The sequence below is a fragment of the Podarcis tiliguerta genome (assembly GCF_965153285.1).
Source record: "Podarcis tiliguerta genome assembly, chromosome: 6".
Classification (NCBI taxonomy): domain Eukaryota; kingdom Metazoa; phylum Chordata; class Lepidosauria; order Squamata; family Lacertidae; genus Podarcis; species Podarcis tiliguerta.
This window is the reverse complement of record NC_139539.1, coordinates 54,604,516-54,625,275: the sequence shown is the minus strand read 5'-3', so window position 1 is coordinate 54,625,275 and position 20,760 is coordinate 54,604,516. Positions and strand designations below refer to the sequence as shown.

The 20,760-nt window shown below is 41.0% G+C and overlaps 1 protein-coding gene across 10 annotated transcripts in view; it reads right to left on the bottom strand.

The window, feature by feature from the left end:
* OSBPL9 (oxysterol binding protein like 9) overlaps positions 1-20,760 on the bottom strand; it is a 60,001-nt gene that overhangs the window by 20,860 nt on the left and 18,381 nt on the right. For 2 of the 10 annotated variants that reach the window (XM_083447917.1, XM_083447919.1), the window contains exons 4-8: positions 12,042-12,118; positions 6,950-7,045; positions 5,442-5,489; positions 3,082-3,108; positions 1,986-2,036 (exon numbers count right to left, since the gene is read on the bottom strand). In XM_083447917.1, the coding sequence (XP_083304043.1) occupies positions 1,986-2,036; positions 3,082-3,108; positions 5,442-5,489; positions 6,950-7,045; positions 12,042-12,118 (299 nt within the window). Of the gene's footprint in view, positions 1-1,985; positions 2,037-3,081; positions 3,112-5,441; positions 5,490-6,949; positions 7,046-10,075; positions 10,226-10,310; positions 10,605-12,041; positions 12,119-20,760 lie in introns of those variants that run through there. The other 8 variants (XM_083447918.1, XM_083447915.1, XM_083447923.1 and 5 more) reach the window with 7 other exon arrangements.

The following is a 20,760-nucleotide window of genomic DNA, read 5'->3' as shown; positions in this document are numbered from 1 at the left end:
GGATTGGGGTTAAAGGGAAAGACAGAATTAGCAAAAGAAGCCTCCCAAAATTTTGCCAGATCAGAAGCCTTCAGTATTGTCTGCCTTAGGTTTTCAAGGCAAGGTATGTTCCAAGAACAAAACTGGGATAAGGGTGCACTAAACATTATAACAAATGGGTTATGGAGAGAGAGAGAGAGAGAGAGCAGCAGCAAAGGTCTCTTTTGTGGATGAATGACTCATTCTCTTTTCCCATCTTTCCTTTTGCACTTTCTATGGAAGCTTTCTTAACTGGCATGGGAATGGGGAAATTTGGACATCAAAGGAGAAAAGCCTAAGCATCAGATACATTATTAATAGATGCATTTTACAATCTTGTGCAACTGCCCATTCAAAATTCTGAACAGTATGTTTATAAATCCAACTTATTCCAAGGTAGATCAACAGTTTATCTGACCCAGAACTGCCTACCCTGACCAGCAATGACTTCCCCGTCATTGACTTCTTTAGTAAATTGGCACGCTTGGCCAGAGACATATGGACAACAAACAGCACTGAAGGTGTTTTGTTTCTTCACCAAAATAAAATTTTAGAGTATAAAATCATAGAATGGTGGAGTTGGAAGGGCCCGCAAGGGTCATTCAGTCCAACCCCTTGCAATGCAGGAATATTTTAAGTTGTGTGCAGTGTAGAATGTGGTTGTGTTCATGCCACAAAGATTCACCGGATAGCGGCATATGACAAAGATTTCTTCCAGGCTATTCATGAAGTTTTTAAGTGCTAGCAACACTTGTACATTCTTTTGTTACTCCAGAAACTTTGTTGTATTTATGCTTATCTTCAGTTTTGCAGATGGTACATTCCCTCTTCAGCAGTGAGGCATGCAGCATATCTTCCATGTTTTCACAGAAGAAAATGAGCAAAAAGTATCCTTGCACCACAAGCAACTCTCACCCTCTTCTCCACCTTGTTAGTCCATTATTAATGGAAGCTATATACTCTTTGGAGAAACCTGTTACAATGTTGTACTACAGCACAAGCTTACTGGGGCTCACCTTCTTTGATCATGTATAAAAGTTCCATAATCCAGTTTAAGATTAGGATTTTAAGATGCCCAGAAAAACTTAGCGGGATTTTCACTTCTGATATGGCAGGAACTTCAGGCTATAGGTTAGGAATTATTAGGCCTATTAAGATTAGAGAATAAATCCAAAATTTTAGAGTAGATTAGTACATGCAAACCCACTTGGTGAGTAAGGGCTTTAACCATACATATGTAATATCTTTTCATGCCAACAATTTCTCCATTTTATCAATTCTCTATCCAAGGCCCATTGTTAAAGGAGGAACATGTTTTAACTCAATTATCAGACACTGATATTCAAGATGAGTTTTTGAAGGCACAAGCACCATCAAATTTCAAGATCAATCTTTAATAGACTATAATTCTGTTATTTATACTGTTCATGTACAACCTAGCAGAGCGCTTTTTTAAACATTTGTTTCACCATACTTCCAACATGGGGGCTTATATGAAATAGTTGCTTGTGAATGTTTAAAACACCAAAAGTAATCAAACCAATGTAGGCACTGACATAAAGAATCTGATTTTATGTATGCTCAAACAAAGCATGAAGAGCACAGTCACAACATTTGAGATTATGGTAAATACCACTTTGTCAGGATCAATCGGTCAGTATAATCACCACTTTAATAGGAAGAATGGCACAGCACTGAGTATGCTATTTTACGCATTGTATAACTTATACAATGTACATTCATATACCCCTGGCAATCTACTTACAGTATTTATCAATCTACCTACAGAATGCAACAGGAGGGGAAATAATCAAGTCATATAAATGTACATATATCTATACCTTCCAATTCTTATTAACTTTGATGGTTCAATGCCTCTACAATATAATAGCACAGAACAATTTCTTCCAGAAAACAACATTATACTGCAAACACTTTTTATTGTATTTTCCAACAGAGATACTTACTTTAGCAATCTGCAGCAACACAATGCAGTGTTTTATTGATTCAACCATGCTCTAAGGAGGGCAAAAATAAACATGTTAGTATTTCTACAAAACTTTTACTGCTTAGAATAGAGTGTTAAGGAAGCAAAGTACTTCCTTTGGTTAGCATGTTCATTATCAGTTTAGTACTTATTTGCCAGAGATATCTTGTAAGAATTCATTTATGATAACATTTCTGCACTTGAATGAGTGAACAGGGTGGAGAAAATCAGTAACTATTTTGCTAATAGTTTTAATGGATGATTATTTCCCCAATTTATACAGCTAAAGCCACACAAGGAAAGAACATTTGATGGGTGAAAGAAGCTACTTCTTGTTCTAAGGGCAGTTAACTTTAAAGTTAACTGACATCCTGCAGGTTATTGCGCAAGCAAGATATTGTCTAAACTGGCCTAGCCACCGGTGCCCTACAAAGGTTTTGGACAAAAGCTTTCACTGGTCCCAATCCCCTGGGACAATGGGAGCTGTAGCTCAAAATATCTGGAGGGCACCAGGTTGACAATACCTAAGCAATACCTTCACATCAGAAAGATTAGAGCTGCTTTTGTTGCTCAGATTTTATCATTAAGTTATGAAAATACAATAAAATATATACTCCAAAAAGCAACAGGACTAGTAAATGTGTCAAGTTATTTTGTGTCATGCTTTCAAAGACCTGACTGTTAAGCAGGTTACCATCAAGCATAAAAATATTCTAAAACACTACTGTATTTTCTATTTAATATAAACACGGAACATAATTGTAGGGCACAATCTCAATCTTCATTTCCATCAAAAGACAAATATGAAGATAATTTGGACCACAGAAGTGAGAGGATGACCCCTCCCTCCTGAACATATGGTACAATCCATTCCCCCTCCTCTAATCAGGTGGCATAAGAAGAAGCAGGTTCTCTGCATTTGCCAGCAGGCCACTTGGGAGGGGGGGGCAACTGATCTCCCACCATTCCATTCTAAGTGCCTGTCAGCAGAGGAAGTAGCTAAAGAGAATTTAACACAGATCCAAGCCAAGCCCTTAAGTTGCTTTAAAATATGTAATGATTAAACACATACTTACACTGGTTGTTTCTTTGAGGTCTTCAATCTTCTGGAGGAAAGGAAAAGAAAAGCAAGGTCTTTAGCAATGTGAAGTTACTCATCTTCAAGTTTGCTTCTTGTTAGTTATTGTTTATTTAAAACATTCACATAAAATATAAGCTTAATATATGAAGCAGCACTGTACAGAGCTATGTGGACTAAGTATTGTCTACTCCAACTGCTCTCCAAGATTGAGGGAAAATGTCTTCGCTGCCTTTTGCACCCGGGATCCTGCTGAATGAAAACAGCAGGATCCTTACTGCAATCAAAGCAGACATATTCCATTATTACACTGTGACCACTTTGCAACCATTTCTAGATAATTAAAAGAGTACCAGGAATGCAATTTGCTTTAGAAAAGGGTTGCCCAACAGCACTAGAAGACGCCTTTAAGCAAAGGGTGTGTTGTGCAAATTGTAAGGGTAGTGCTTTTTCTAGCATGATGCACTGTTAAACCGTGCCCTGCTGAACAACCAAAGATTATTAATGCTTGGTTTACATTCCCATCCCACCCTGCAGATAAATAGTCTAAAGAGAAAGCTTGAAAGCAAGCACTGTACAAGGCGGCTTCAACTGAAACATGTTCATCCAGAAAATTTAATCTTCATTCCATATTTATCCCAACTGAAAGTGATATATTTGCATTTGAATCAGTTCAGACACTGTATTCCTATACTTGTGTGTGAAATCATGCAAGTACAGAATTGTTCAGACAGCGGTGATTCATCTTCATATTGTTAATTGTCATAGGTTGTTCCAAACTGCCACACACTTGTCCAATACAGTGAAGACTCAAGTCTGCCTTTTCCCTGTTTATGTAGACCAAAAACAAACTTTGGTCAAAGCTCAGGTTTGTCTGAAGAAAGATAAACTATAAGTGACACAGTAATCCAAATCATGATTTAGCTCTGGGTAGTGCAGCAGGAGGAGGAGTACTAGGGTAGGAGTGCAGCAGCTGTGATCCCCTCTAGGAACCTGCATGTTCGCTCTATGTCATTGTTTGGCATAGCGTTATGTGTTGTCCTGTTGTGGCATCTATTTTTCTACAGGGTCTATAGATGTGACAGTTTTGACACAGCTTTCCATAAAGATTAAAAGGAAAAGAGAAGTGATGTAATGGTTTCCAGTAACATTTCCTTAAACTACATTTCTACAGGAAGCAGCTGCTAGTTGTCTTGAGTCAGGGGAAAGAACTACCTTATTGCTTAATTAGAAAATGTCTAGCATTACTGAAGTTGTTAGCTGCCTGGAATGGCTGGGGCAACCCAGAGGGGCAGGGTAAATAACAACAACAACAACAACAACAACAACAACAACAACAACAACAACAACAACAACAACAACAATATCATGCAGATTTTTAAGAAATACTTTGGGGTGAGTGTAACTGGAACCTCTTCCTTCTGCATGAGAGGAAGCAGCTTTAAAATACTGAATGCCACAACAAATCAGGAAGAAAACAGCTCATCCGTTGCAACACTAATCTGCCATTACAACAAATTAAGACTAGAGGCCAAACAAGTACAAGGTCACACCCCAGCGGCAAGATTGTATAATGATAAGACAGTGCCAAGTGCTAGATTACAATCTAAAATATGAAGTACAGTTAGCAAATTACCCTGTTCTAGAACACAAAAAGCCAGCCACATGGCTAGTTGGTTTAAAATCATTCTAACAGTGCTGGAAGTTATTGCAAAGAGAAGCCCAATTACTTCTCAGTAATTGACTAAAGCGTGAACTTAACTTTTATTTGAATTGGATATATAATTTTACCTGACATGTGTAGAAACATAGAAATGTAGAGCTGGAAGGGACCCCAAGGGGCATCTAGTCAAACCCACTGCAACCACCAACCTTCTGGTTAACAGTCAGACGCCTTGTCATCTTATGCTCCTTATTTCATCCTTGCATTACTTATTTCATTGAGCCCTATGAACTATGCTAATGGTACAATAGTTCATGAAAAGTGAGTGGGGCACAAGGCATTGCTAACTGAACTTCCAATAACTGACTTCTCCAGGAAGCTCACAGAGAAAAAATATTTAAAACAACTGCAGCATGAAACTTATTGAAATAAAAGGATAAAACCTTTTCTATGGCTCTCCAAGCTTGTTTTCATCTTTTTAATTATATTCCACTGTAATGGAACAATTGAAGAACTGTTAGCAATTATTATTACAAGCGTTTTCCGTCCCAACAACTAAAAAAAATAAAAATCTATAAAGTTATCAGCTGTATATAAAAGTAGTGCTTAAATTGCATTTTAGTCAATTACAGGAAGGCTGAAAAGTGAACTTCAGGGAGAGGAAGACTCAACATCTATATAAAAAGTATACTTGCTTTTCTCTGTTCGTCATCTTTGCAGTTCTGAAGCTTTTCATCAAAGAGCTAAAAAGAAAAAGGCACACAGTATCAAACATTGTTAGTAAAGCTTTTAAAATGCAAACAGGATAGCAATTTATTTATTTATTTTAAAAACATCCAGTGTCTGCTGATCATTTGGTTCCATCTTACCAGAAACATGTCTAAATTACTAGTGGTCTTAATCATCAGTATTTCACACAAAAATAATAATCGATATCACCTACTAAGTCAGGAAAGATGTTTTGTCTTTACCCCAAACATGAAACTATTTGGAGGGGATGAGGGCTTCTTTATGATTACAGAATTACATTTTTAAAAAGCCAAAGAAAGTGCTTAGAATTGTTCTGCGTTCTGTTGCTTCTGTCTCCTTAATTATCTGTTTCCAGTCAATATAATGTCTGAGCTAAAGATCTTTAGACAGTTTCTTTACAACACAAAATAATGTGCTGCATGTAAAGCAGAGATGGAGACTCTGTGTCCCTCCAGATGGAGTTCAATGATAATTCCCTTCAGTTCCAGCCAGCATGGCCAATGATCAGGGATGGTGCCAGTTGGAATCCAACAACATCTAGAAGGTTACAGGCTAGCCACCACTCTGTAAATGACTGAATAAGCTTTAAAGCCTTCAAGGCATGCAAAACAGAACCTCTCTTGCACATATTTTTACTTCTCAAATGCTTACCCCATTTCAAATATTAAATATGTTAAACATATCTAGGATAAATCACAAGGGCAACATTTACTCTCTCTCTCCCAATATATATAATAAACAGTACAGGAACTACTGTTTTAAAACAGTTAAAAAAAAACAACCCAAAAAACAGAAAAAAATTCAAGTATCCTTATGATCCAAGTCTCTACAGTTGACCTGTGTCATAGATGACTGGGAAATTTTAGGTTTTGCCTGATTTTTAGTTTTAATTCAGTATTCTACAATTTAAAGACTGCACGATACAAATTAGATTGTATTCAAGCTACTTATTGCTCCTAGCTTAATTTCACTGTTCTAAGGAACAGGTTAGGAATGAAGAACTTGAATACTGAAATCTTCATCCAGACTCCCTAGCCAGTGGTGTTCAAACTTTTTTCAAAGAGGGCCAGATTTTATGAAGTGAAGGGCTGTGAGGGCCGACCAAACTTGTCAACCTTTTTTAAGGATTGAAGTTGTTGAGGGTTTTTTAGTTTAGTTAGGATTTTACCCCAGGAAATAAACTACCACAGGAGCCGGATTAAACCAACTGGCAGGCCGGATTATGCCCCCCAAATGGACTTTGGACATGCCTGCCCTAGAGATATAGTCTTTTAGCAGGAACTGCTGTTAAATTTCTGAAACCCATCTAACTACTTAATGAAAACATGGATCAATGAGCTTCAATGAAGACAATCTTTCATAACCCATTTATACCATGGAAGTCAGGGAGAAATCAAAGTGCATATTTACTAGATTATTGTAAAGTCTGGTTACAACAGCAAGTTCAACATACCTTCAATTGGTCTATCAAAATTTGTAGATAAGCATCAGCTTCTGTAAGTTTTTTATCAAAATCTTGGACACTGGGAACAAATCCAGGATCCACACCCTATGTAACAGAAATGCATTTGAACATATTTACAGAACACACAGAACAGCACCTCATTAGCTGCAAGATTGAACTGGGCAAATTTCAAAACCATGGAATAACCTGCCTAGATACACTTTAAAGAATGAAAAAGGCTAGAACATTATATTATTCCTACAGATGTATGTCAGCATAGTGAAATGATTAACTCACTGCGAGGACTAGGGCTCTCCTAGCACTATTCTAAAGCCTAAATATTATGTTCTTGTGAGGTTAACTATTTTGCTACGTAAGCCACATCACAGCAAAATTGTTACTAAGGTGAAGCATCCAATACTCTTCCAACTAAAGTTTCCTTGTAAAACCAGGCCTTACAAATGAATTCTCAAATAATAGAAATAGAAGCAACAATCCAGAGCAGCTCAATTGTTCAAGCCTATACGTGTTTACTCTGAAATAAGTCCCGCAGTGTTCAATAGATCATATCCCCAGGATAAACACACACAAGACTGTGCTGAAAATCTACACTGGATTGTGACCACAGATGAATCAAGAAGAAAGGGTATTTCCACACCTCTGCTTTTTCATCTACTTCATTTAAACAGCCTCTCTTATCCTCCTCCAAAATGCATAAAAAGGTAAAGGTAAAGGACCCCTGACACTTAAGTCCAGTCGCAGACAATTCTGGGGTTTGTGCTTTTGAACTGCTAGATTGGCTCATCTCGCTTTAAAGGCCGAGGGAGCCGGCATTTGTCCACAGACAGTTTTTCCAGGTCATGTGGCCAACATGACTAAGCCCCTTCTGTCACAACGGAACACCGAAACCAGAGCACACAGAAACGCTGTTTACCTTCCCGCAGAGCGGTACCTATTTATAAGTAGATAATACTTGCACTTTGGGTGTGCTTTTGAACTGCTAGATTGGCAGGAGCTGGGACCAAACAACGGGAGCTCACCCCATCGTGGGGATTTGAACCGCTGACCTTCTGATCGGCAAGCCCAAGAGGCTCAGTGGTTTAGACCACAGCGCCACCTACGTCCCTTCCAAAATGGATATAAGGCTTAAAAAGTTATTGCCAACTAGAAAGGCACACTTTGGACAGAACATCAAGCACATAAACTGATACATGTAAATCTATAATTCACTATGTCAAGATCCCTTGTTAGGAATTACATGGGGGTGTTTAAAATTTCTAGGTTTTATGATTGCAAATGACAAGCAGACAAACAGAAATTCATTATTTCTTCAATTCTCACAATTTAAAAGCTATAGCGTAGGTGTTTTAAATGCTAAGCAACCTTCACTTTTAAGAGAAGCAATTTTAGAAGACACATACTTTAACAAAAAGTATTTAAGGAACAGAAGATTCCTAACAGAATCCAAACTGTCACTCTTTCACTTCCCTGCATCTGTTTCCACAATAATGTGACCTCTAGTGAAATACGTGCAGTGCTTCTATCATAGCTATCTATCACATGCATGTAAATGACATAAAATGCTACAAACTTCATTCAGTTTTAAATGTTAGTTAACTCATTTACATTTTATGTATTTCAGTGAGCATTTGCATTATTTCCAATGAAAACGAAGTTAAATATACTCAAGTCTTAGAGGTATTAAAAAACCAAGTAATTAAGCTATTAGCATTATGTTACAAGTTCTGCACTACATTCCTTTTTAAACTAGTATGATTACTAAGCTATTTAAGTACCTCAGCATTCATTAGAAAGCAATTCTACCTGACCAGGTTATATAAAAGAGGCCTTATAAGCTCACTCACCAGAACACGGGAGCCAATTGTGACCTCTGAAATGCATAAATTCCTTCTGAAGTACCACAGAAGTGCACACTGAATGCTCAAAATGGCCACAGAACAGTGCTTGAGTCCCTTTGGGCATCCTGTAAATTTGTTACTCTTTCCTTCCTGTGAAATGCCTAAAGGTATGTGATCCTTGTTAGAGTTATACCTTATTTCCTGTAGAAGTCTGAATGATCCTTAAAATGAACTGGGATGTTTGCCCCACATTATGTAACATTTAGGACATAGCATGACCACTACAAGAAATACACTACAAATGCTACCTGCCCAACGTTGTTTCACCAGCAAGTATTTGGCTCTTGAAATTCTTTAGAAAAAAATCAGGGTCTACCCAGCAACTGTAGTGCCTACCCTCTCCCCATTGTTTCTAGGACCAATTTTCCTAATCTGCAAAGAAATACACCCACTTTCCAGAGAGTCGTGGAAACATGTTGGGTATATGCTGAGGGAAGGATGGATCACAAGATCCTTTAGTTGTGGGGAGCATTTCTAATCATTGGGAGAGATTGGCTTCCATGTCCATTCTGGGCTACAGGACCAAGTTCCTATGACCTCTTGGAAGTAACTGAAGCATTTCAGTATGTCTTCTTATTTGAATAATGTTGTCTGCTTTAACAGTGTACACTACTTTGATGTTCCACGACACAGCGGTATAGAAATCCTTTTCTAAATAAAACGTAACTCAAACCTACATACTGTGAAAGAAGCTGATTTCAATAGGATGTGAAAGGAAAACGAACTTTCCTGCAGCCGAAATACGAACTAGGCTAACCATCGAGTGGGTTTTAGAAACGATCTCCTATATCGCGGTCGAGGTGATCAAACTGGAACTGCTTGTTTTTAAACAGCAAAGTCAGTGGCAGTAATTAGCCACTTCCACCAATGGCAGACAATGGAGCCTGCCGGACTGAAATCAGGCAGAGCTGCTGGGGGGGGGGGGTGAGTGCACCCCATGGTGTAGCCCGCACACAAGCGCCGCGCTCTTCCTCTCCAGCGATCAATGGCTAGAGCTGCTGCGTGCGCTCACCGGCCCCGGCTGCAGGTACAGGTTCAGGGCCGCGGGCTTCGCAGCACGCACCCTCTCCTCCCCACCCACCCCGATTATACACGGGGTCGACCACAGAACCCAGGCGTCCGGGTGGGCCTCCGTAAGCGCAGGCCGACGGTGATCGAGGGCGCCCCTTCCTGCCAATGTCGACGCTGCACCGCCCCAGCGCCCGGCCCTACTCACGCAAGCCATGCTTCCTCCCCTCCCGGGCACGCTGCCGGGCGGGGTCTGTCGTCGGCTGGGCCCCCTGCCCGCAGGGAAGCCGCGTCGCCAGCCCGCCGCTCGCAAGCAGCGAGGCTCTCCTTCGCACCGAGCCGGCTCCCGATTGGCTGCGGGTCAGGTGCCTCCCAGCCCGGCCCTTTCCTCTCCCCCGCCCCGCGCACCGACTGAGAGGGGGACGCATAATAGTCATACACACCGGGCTGCTTCCTTCCAGCCGGCGCCTCCTGCTTCCTCCCGCTTTCTCTCGAGGGCATCCTTCGTCCCGGGAATCTCCCGCCTTCAGCGGTAGCCTCTACCCAGCAAGGCTGCAATCGGGGCAGGAAGACCAAATCGCCGCGCGCTGAAAGGAAGCCCTGATTGGAAGGGCTGCCTTGGACTCCGCAGCACCGACTGACTTCGCCCGCCGCCTCGCTACCCAGTGGGCTGCTTGGAGTCTAACCTCACGCGCAGCGCCACGGAGGACACGGGCTCATCCGGATATTTCACCCGCCCCCTGCCTTCTTGCATCATCTGAAATGCCTCCGGCAGCTTTATTATTATTGGCTACAGCGCCGATCGCTCTTTTCCATTTCGCAATCCTGACCCCCGTTTTACCTATAAGAGGACTTAGTTCTGAGCAGGCATGGCTAAGATGCTATGACTAACTTTTCGCATCCGCCTAGATTTCTGTAGCTCACTGTCCTTCACCACGTTTAAGCGTAGCGTGTGGACAGTTTCCGAAGAATACTAAACGCATTTAAGAACCTTTGCAAGGCTAGGGCTGCGAATCCTGACAATTTGGAACTAGGTATCACTGGCGTGGATCCAGGCTAGACCAACTCCACTCTGCGCATCGGGGTTTTCCCGCCCAGCAGCCCCTTACACAGTCTGGAAAGCTACTCCTGTCAAAGGAATCTTCACCATAGCATGAGGTGGGGCTGAGGCCATAGGAAAATCTAGTTCCCCCGATTTCCAGCACCTTTGGGGGGGGGGCGACACACAGAGCAGCCATGAGAAGGAAGGGGAGCAGAAAACATCACCTGGCCTGAATGCAGCTTAAGCCCAAGTAAAGCATGCTTCAGTACCAAGCTGCCATTTTCGGACATTTCTCACTTGAAACGTCACTATGATTGATGCCCATTAATATTAGACAGTTGTGCCTCTGCATTTGCTCATTAGCTTCAATATTAAAGTGCACCTGCTGTTATCCATAGTTGGTACCAGTGTCTCCAAAGCAATCCCTTTCTGTGATTGCACCTTGGAGTGGCTAATATTCTCAGGAGGAATATTTACATAGCAAAGGCTTCAAAGCAAGAATATGCAGGTTTAGTTTTGTTTCGTTCCCTTTCCCCTTCTGCCAATGTGCAACACAGACAGCTCTAATTTCTCCATCCTTATGCACTACAAAAACACAGGAGTTGGGATATGTTTCTGTATAGTTCAGTGTTATTCGTATGCTACCATAAGCAATGTTTGATAAGCAAGATTTTGGCAAAGAGTACAGGCTCATTATTTGGATGAACTGGAGATCCAGAGGTGCAGTGACTTGAAGAATCCTGTAATGATCTTAACATTGCCTCCATTCTATGTTATTTTTTTCATCCAAGGCTTTGTTTCAGGTAAAGAAAATAGAAATTAAAACTGCGAACAGGTCATTGAGTAGAGTCCACATAACAATCATCACAGGAATCTTCCCATCATTGTATTCTTAGATCTCCAGTTCAGTTACAAAGGTTTCTCATTCACAGACCGACAATAATAAATGTAAAATTTATCAACTGAGGTGCTATATTTGCAAGATGGAGACATGATATATGGCTTAATTTCACAATAAATGTAAGAACAAATATACACTCATGGAATAGAGATTAGTATGGATTACATTTTATACAGGTATTATGCTGAACATATGCATCTCTTTTAGCTTAGGTTAAACCAACTAACGCACCTGAAGCTGAAGAGTATGACGAAGGATGGTTTCCTCTAAAGCATGAATCCATTTCTCCCTCTCATCAGCATCTCGAGCTGGAAGAGTATTAAAAATATACTTAAGTGGCCTTAAAAGAAACAACTGGAAACTTAAACCAATCCCAAGTCAGTAATTAAATGTCCTGTTAGTTAAGCAAAGCTAATCAAATGAAAATTGCTTGCTGAGAGACAAGCCTACATTATACCTAATGAGAAAGTTTGAAGATATTGTGAAAAATAAGTACATGACTGAAATCCAAACACAGTTTTTATGGCAACTACAGTACAAATACTCCTGAATATTAGCTAAACTGAAATAATTCACAATTCCATACTAGTATGTCCCAAGCAATAGCTATCAACTTGTGCTTGTAGCCATCTTAAGGATGGAAATATATGGGAACGGAAGAAATGAACGGATTCAAGGTCCTCCATTTATAAAATGACCAGACAGCTGCAATGCCCCCATCCTGTCTATAATATTTCTAGTCTACATTATAGTACTTATTTTAGAGAATGGAGCTAGTTTTTACATAGTTCACTTACATGGTAACTTCCAGCGGTTCTACTTTCATTTTAAATGCATCCAAAAAATCCTATACATAAAAAGCAAGCTCCGGCATTCAAGATATCACAAATCTAGCATGAGAGAAACATGGATTCCAGACCAGTTCATGCAGATTAAGAGGTGGGACTATGCAGGTAACAGCTGCCTCAGAACAAAGTAAACAAGCTGCAATCTGGGAATAGCTGAAAGTGGAGAAGGTACAACATGAATATGCTATCAGAAGTCCTGCATTATAGGCACCTCCTTTGCTGAGGACCCTCTGTGGTTTTGACATTCTGCTGTTCTTAATGATAACTGAGTCAAAATTGAAACTGATCGAAGTACATCTGCACACTTCTAAGCAATAAAAAGTCTTTTAAAAAAGGGTATGTAAATAACTCAAAGTGCAAAGGTGGGCAATAATTCAAATGGTTTTCATTCAGTGAATCAAGCACAGATATAGTAATCAAAATAGCTCACTCAGTGCAATAGATATCTGGGGGAAGAATCACAGTTAAGCAAGCAAAGATGCTGAAACATTGGCCTGCCTCCAGTCCAGTCACCCTAACTCAAAGATTCACAGCTGTCTGTTTCACAGATGAAGTAGGTCAATACTCTGCCAAGAAACTGAAAAAATCAGCATGTGATATGTGAGCCAGGAAGGAGCTTGGTTTACTCCTAAACACTGCCCACGCTTCTATGGGAAGGATGTGGTCACACTTCAAGCATCCTGAAACTAGTCTGCTTATAACAAAGTCCTATGGCACTTTAAAGATTAACAAGTTTATTCTGGCATAAGCTATTGTAGCGGGAGCAGCTACAATATTAAAAGCAGCTTCTAATATTGTTAGGTTTATATATGTAATTAATAAAAAGACAACACACATCTAGGTCCTGCAAAGCTCACAGGGTCAAATCACTGCTTGATCATGAAGCTCAGAGTATGAGTGTTCACACAGATGGGTCCAAAAGTCAGTAAACTAAGTAGATTCAAAATGCTGTAAACAAATGTTACATTCACATTTTGTCATAGCAATTACATCAAAGCAGCTATTTACGTTACTGCAAATATTCAGATTTATCCTGGTATGTTCAGCCTTTTAATTATCAGTGCATATTTTATTGCGGTACTGCATCAATATTGCAGCCTTGTAGTAGCTAAGTGACAATTCAATTTATGGAAGCAATATTACAGTGTTGTTCATATTACCCAGTGAGGGAATAGATGAACTGTAGACAGAACAGGCCCACAAAACCAAGATAAACATCACGAATCCCTAGAGACTGCCAAGAGCCAGCAGCGTTCTCAAGCTAGAACTAAGCATTAAAACTGAGGTATGATTCACAGCTCATTTTTCCCTCTGGCACCATAACAACTAGAGATAAAGTTTTGATATTATGTCAGTATGATGTCAAGCTTTCCCCATTTCCAAAAGTGGCAGCCTATGAAATGGAGCAGGGGTGGGATGTCTGTCAGTACAGTCATGTTACAACATATACATCACATGGAGGAGGGGGCAGATTACAAACTGACTTCAAAAGCCCCATAGTAAAATATGTTACTGTGACCAGGTTAGAAATTATGAAGACATGCATAAATACTACAAGGTCTGAATCAGCCCAAAAGGGTAGCTGTTTTCTCATTGGCTAGTGTTGGACAAAAGAGCACCTAATCACCATTAAAACCCTGATTTCTAGGTACCACAATAGAGCCACATATACTTCAAATAACTAACTAGCTAATGGAGGTTCATCTCTATTAATTATAAACCAGTGTCCACTAATCCCTATTGTCAAAGGTACTGATTCTTGGTCTTCCTAAATTTAGTTTCAGTATGCTTGCTTTTAGTCCCAACCACTGAATAAACACAGATTATATAGGTCTTAGGGCATGTAAAAGTGGTGATACTGAGCTCTTTTGTCAGTCAGATGATGAAATGATGACACCCAGCAGCATCATATACTTGTTTAACAGGATTGGAAACAGGAGCAAACACTGCAAATTTGGCACAGGAAAGATAAGCAACCATTACTCACTGGGGCCTCCCTCCCAGGAATCTGCAGGCACAGACCGGAAATCTACCCCACCCCAATAGATTTCTCAGCATCAAAATTTCAGACACACAATCAAGTGATAAATGTTAGCAATCCTGAAAAGAGCAACTCAAAAGCCATCTCATTTAACCCCCACCAGTGCCCACAACTGCACAAAGGCTGCATCTCAAGGTAGTGTGAGCGTCATGATCGAGAACTCTTGGGACAATGGATATATATTTAATATTTTAAACTTGCCCATTGGTATTCACCATACTGAGGATTAACATACAGGTGCACTACTCCATGATCAAAGTATCATTTCCATTACTGAACCATATCTGAGTTAAGAGGCCTCCTAGTTTGTGCCAAAGGGCACAAAGTACCGTATTTTCCGTCCCATAGGACGCACCTAGTTTTTTTGGGGGGGGATAAGGGGGGGGTTTCCTTTATTTCCCCCCCAAAACCAGTTCAGGGAATCCAAACCAGGTTGGGGAACAGCGGGATGGCGGCGCTGCGCCTCCCCGCTGTCCCCTGAGCTTGTGGGGCTGCCCGATGTCTGCCCAAAGCGCGGGGCGCTCTGCTTCAGCGCTCCCCGTGCTCCGTGCACCAGGCTGCTATTCGCAGTCTAGGGAGTCCTGCGGGAACTCCCGCAGGGCTCCCTAGGCCGCGGAAGTATTCCGGAAGCGCGGGGCGCTCTGCTTCCAGCGCGCCCCGCGCTCCGGGAAGCAGGCTGCTATCCGCAGTCTAGGGAGCCCTGCGGGAACTCCCACAGGGCTCCCTAGGCTGCGGATGTTTTCCCGAAGCGCCGGGCGCTCTGTTTTCAGCACGCCCTGCGCTCCGGGAAGCAGGGAGCTCCGTGCAACCCTCAGGAGCCCGGCGTGGGCTCCGGAGGGTTGCGCGGAGCTGCGCTGAGCCCGGGAGTGCAGGCAGTTATGCGCAACCCTCGGGAGCCCGCGCTGCTTCGCGCCAGGCTCCCTAGGGTTGCGCAGAGCTTCCTGAAGCCTGGAGAGCGAGAGGGGTCCGTGCGCACCGACCCCTCTCGCTCTCCAGGCTTCAGCGAAAGCCTGTATTCGCCCCATAGGACGCACACACATTTCCCCTTCATTTTTGGAGGGGGAAAAGTGCGTCCTACAGGGCAAAAAATACAGTACATGATGGGTCCTGAAGTTACCAAGCCATTGCATGCGCAACAACCTTCCAAAATATCAACTCATTTGGAATTGTATCCAACTAAATCATTGTGTGCATGGAACAATTTCTGTGAGAACACTGGAACTTCTTGCTCTCTTTCCTTACACATCTCCAGCATTGTCCCCAAATCTAATCTGGATGATTAGTAGAACCACCAGGGTAAATATGATGCCTCTACAGGAGGAAGAGAGAGAAAGAGAAGTTTCGTTTCATGCAGACAATTGTTTAGTTAAAGACAGCTTTTGGTAAAAATAACACAGAAAGAAACTGAAGAAAACTAATTTCCTTTACACATAATTAGAAGCTATCCTGTGCCCTAAGCTTCCTGGAGGAAAACATTTATAACCCCTCGCCCCAAAAGTAACAGTTTTCCCTAGTTGTCTCTCACCAAGCAGAGCTGGTGTTGCCTTAGCCATTCACTTACATGCTTCCTCTGGTGACCCCTGATGTCATTAACTGACATGTCTCAAACTCCCATCATTGCAAGAAAGGTATGGTTTCTGCCTGTTGCATGGCTGCTAAGAGCAATTCTCAGGGACTATTTAAAAGGGAGGATAAATGGATGATGGCGATAAAGGGATTACTTTGTAGTACACTGTGACTATGCTGTGAAACACTGAACAAAGTTGTTCCATCTTGGTTTCCACAGCAATTACAAATTCGGGGGGTGTATATTTGAGGACTGCTTGGTGTGTGGATTATTTAAAGTTTGCATAGCTTGAGGATGTGGACAGGATTCATAGACACTGCCTTCATTGCAGGGGGTTGGAGTAGATAACTCTTGGGGTGCCTTCCAACTCAACAATTCTGATTCTATGAACAGAACAAGTCTATGCTTCCTATGTCATTAATATTGACGCTTTGGTAACGCAGAAGTCCCACATCTAGCCACAACTCAGAGTGAAGAGAGGGTTATGTGGTCTCTCAGCAAGCACAAAGGCTGGTAATATTAGGGGGACCTCCTCCCAAAAAGAAGTTTCTAGTATAACAATATGTATAGGATCCATTTTCTGTGGGCAGGCTACATTTAATGTTACAATAAGATAAATTTAGTGAATATATTATGATTAATGTATATATTTCAGATTTGAGAATATTACTTCAGAGATTTAGGGGTAGGCAATCTGTGACCCATAGTCTAATTTCAGGTGTCCCTATGCACTTTGAGCTCTTTCCCCACCTATTGTTAGCTTTGGCTCTACCCACTGCTCACATATTGCTCCTAACAGATTGCCCTTGAAATAATATGCCCCCTTCAGAGTTCTTCATCCCTAATGTATACTAAGTTCACTGCAAGGATTCTCTACTTCAGTTTATCCCTCTGAATATCAACAGAAATCTTGTCTCAGAATAAAGGTTTCTCTGTTACTGAACAATGGACCATCATGTATCAGTAACTGTGACATTTATAAAGCATACCTCCAATGGATCTGCAGAGAAGACAAGATCGTCGTTAAACACAATGACAAATGTGACACTAGTTATGGTGCTAAAAATGCAAGCTTTTATCTATCTGAAGGCCCAATATAACCAAATAAGGGAAGGTTCTTGAGGATGACATCAGAACACATTTCAATAAGCATATTCCAAAAACCATACAAGTATTTTCAGGGGGGGAATTATAACGTAGCAAAGGATGAAGTGTTCCCCATTTTCTTCTTAGAAAAGTAGTGTTCAGTTGGGCATAGGCAGGGCCAGGATTGGCAAAGCAAGCGGGCCCTCATATCTGGCTCCAGTTGTAGTAAGGGAGGGAGGATGTACAGGTAAGGAATGGCATTATGATAAGAGACTAGAATTTTCATTCCTATTCCATTTTACCCAAATCCATCAAATTCAAATGAAGGCACTGAGTAAGGACAGCTGGACGCTCCAACATTAGTAAAGCATGTCCTCCCTCAAAGAGGGCACGTGTTGCGGTGAGACCTGGAGACTGCCCTCCTGTGTTGTGGGTGGGTATATTGGACAAGCCACAACACCTGATTGGTAGGTCCCTTGTTGCTGGGTTTAATCTGGCCAATGGGGTGTAGTCTAAACGGATCGAGGGACCTATTTATGCCTATGCACATGACCCAGAGCTTCCTCTTTCGGCTCAAGCATCGGAACACCCGCCCACCTCTCCCTATATTTAGGATATTTTGCGACTGACCTTGCTATGCCGTCGTGTATCGTCTGTCATTGGGACAGGGGCATAGCAGGAATTTTCCCCACTTGGCTGATTGGCTGTTGCCATTTGGGTTTCGCCTGCCGCGTAGCAAATCATCACAATTCATAAGGCTGCGGATAGACACTGGTTCAGGTGATAGGGATGGGAGTACTGTCTCACCATCCCTATGTGAAGGGTATTCCGTTAAAGGAATCCAGGGACTCAACTTGGTTTGGTCAACCCCTGAGCGCAGGTTGTGCCTGTGCCTGAGTCCAGGGGAGCATCTGGGGAGTGGACATAGTCCGTTCACAGGCTTTCCGCCAACCTCAGGTGTTCACCCTTGGCTGACCTATGATAGAGCTCTGGGTCAGCGCTACCTGCAAGGGTGCAGGGAGCTATTCGAACCAGAGCCTATGCAACCGCTCACTTTCTGTAATAAAATTGGCCTAAATTCTGCCAAAAACCAAACCAAAATTTGAGCCAAATGTGTCTTTATTTAGGGGGGAGGTCTCTGGGTCTGAACACGCAAATGGCCAATTATATTCACAACCATCTAATAAAAAGAAACTTTCAGGTGACTAAATTGGTTAGGCACAGTTACATCATTCCTCCTTATGAGTAAGGCCGAATGATTTCCAACAACAAAGACCTCACAAGTTAGAGCAAGAAAACAAAGTACATAGGACATAAAGTTCTACATTTATTCAGCATAAAACACTATGCATACTTTCAAATGTTAAGTAGTTCTTCTGCCACTTGCAAATAATGTGCAAGCACTGTGATTCAAGCAAGTTAGTATTTTATTTTTATTTTTTTACTATGGGTAAGGGCCTACTAGAACATGCAGTGAATGCAAGCATTCAGTATTAACCAGCACCTTGATCCAGCAGTTTCCTGGTGGTGCAGAAACAGTAACATGCACACTAAGTCCCCTGTCATAAAGCTCTTCTCCACTTGCCTCAGTGCGGGGGAGACTACCCCAACATTAGGAACACTGGGCATAAGGTTACATTGATAAAGGCACACAATATTCAGTATCAGCATTGGCCATATACTCTGAATAAATCTGTACTTGTAATCTCACCTCTTGTAAATATACTAAAGTGAACCAACATTTGATAAAAATGCTACATTCCATAGAGGATACATGTCATCATACAACTGTATGTGTTGCATACAGATATGATTTTTTAATGTGCATTTTATTTTATATTCAGTCTTAAATTGATAATGCACCATTGATATTCGTAACTTCTAGTACACACCAGTAACCACTAATCCACATAAGAGCAATTTCCTAACTATGGATTGCCATCTAAAATAATTTACTTCTAAAAAATGCATCATCATCTTCAATACCTAAACAAGCCAGCAGAAATGCCAAATCATAGAAAAAATAAATTTCAATGAATTAAGCCAAGACCCTTTAGATACTATGTAAGTTGAATATGTTATTTAAAGGCAGCATTATTAAATACTACTTTGTTCTGCTATAAGGTGTTTATCTCTCAAGAGGCTTTCCTTTCTGCAGGCAGCGAACACAAAAGCTAGAGAACTGCTGCAAAATTAGAACTGCAGAAGGTATTCCTTTAATAGCTGCAGTTTTCTACTGCAGATTTCACCCTTTATCTGCATCATGATACACAATACAGCTGCTACTTTTTGAAGAATGCATGTGATGTGGTCTGTTTCTATTAACAATTAATTAGTTTGCTCTCAAGAATAAGTTAAGAATATGTTTTCTTTTTGTGTGGAGCTGTAAAAAATTATTAATGATGCTTAATGCAGCTACTGAAAAGCCACATGACAGCAGAGTCATTAAGACACCATAGCAGAGGATAAACATATACACAATTTGGAGCGTAAGGTTTATCACTGGAACTATTTGAGGAATACTTTGCCAGAATATTAGGATTCTCAGTACTAAATAATAGTGCTGAAGATAAACCACCATAACAGTTTGCAGTTCACAAAAACTAAGTAAAGAATAGCATGAATCAATCTGATTTCTACAACTGAATTCTCACTGTTTCAAGTAAAGCATTTTATCTGCAACTCATCTGACACTGAAAACTAAAGAAAAATATCAGATGTCAACATCAGAGTGAATTACAATTTAAAGGAAAGATGATAACCAAAAAATGGGAGCATTTTCTAAAAAAAGACCATTTATTAGGAATTTCAAAAGGAATTAAGGGAATATATAGAAGTACAAATGAAAAATACAGTACCTTACCCTTTCTACTGGTGAACCATAGCATGCAATGACGAAACATAGCAGTAACAGATGGCATTGGAGTTGTAAATATGAATAAAAAGATAAAATAGCAGGAAAATGATGTTTGGCAGACAAGAACAAAGAAATAGAGATGAAATGAATGAGAACTTGTAGATCCTGAAGCAAAAATCCACCTTTAAATCTGCTCCCTCTGGTCTCCTCACATATTCAAGCCTTTAAGTTCAATATCAACAAAAGCTGCAACCTCACGCGATCTCGTGGCTTTCTCCATGCAGAAAGGCACAACAGAACATCTTGATAATAAAGATCGGTGGTGCTTTTTTTGCAAGCAAAACCCATCAACGAAAGCCCATTATTCTCTCCCCCCTTGACTGATATATCCTTTAAATTTTTAATCTCCAGATCCTGCCAAAGCTACCGTCCTTTCTAGCACATATGTATACACTGCAGATATAAATCCCTGCCTAACCCACACTGCTCCTGACTCCAGAATGTTCCCTGTACATTGATTCATGCAGTTCTGATTATAAAATGCTTAAAAT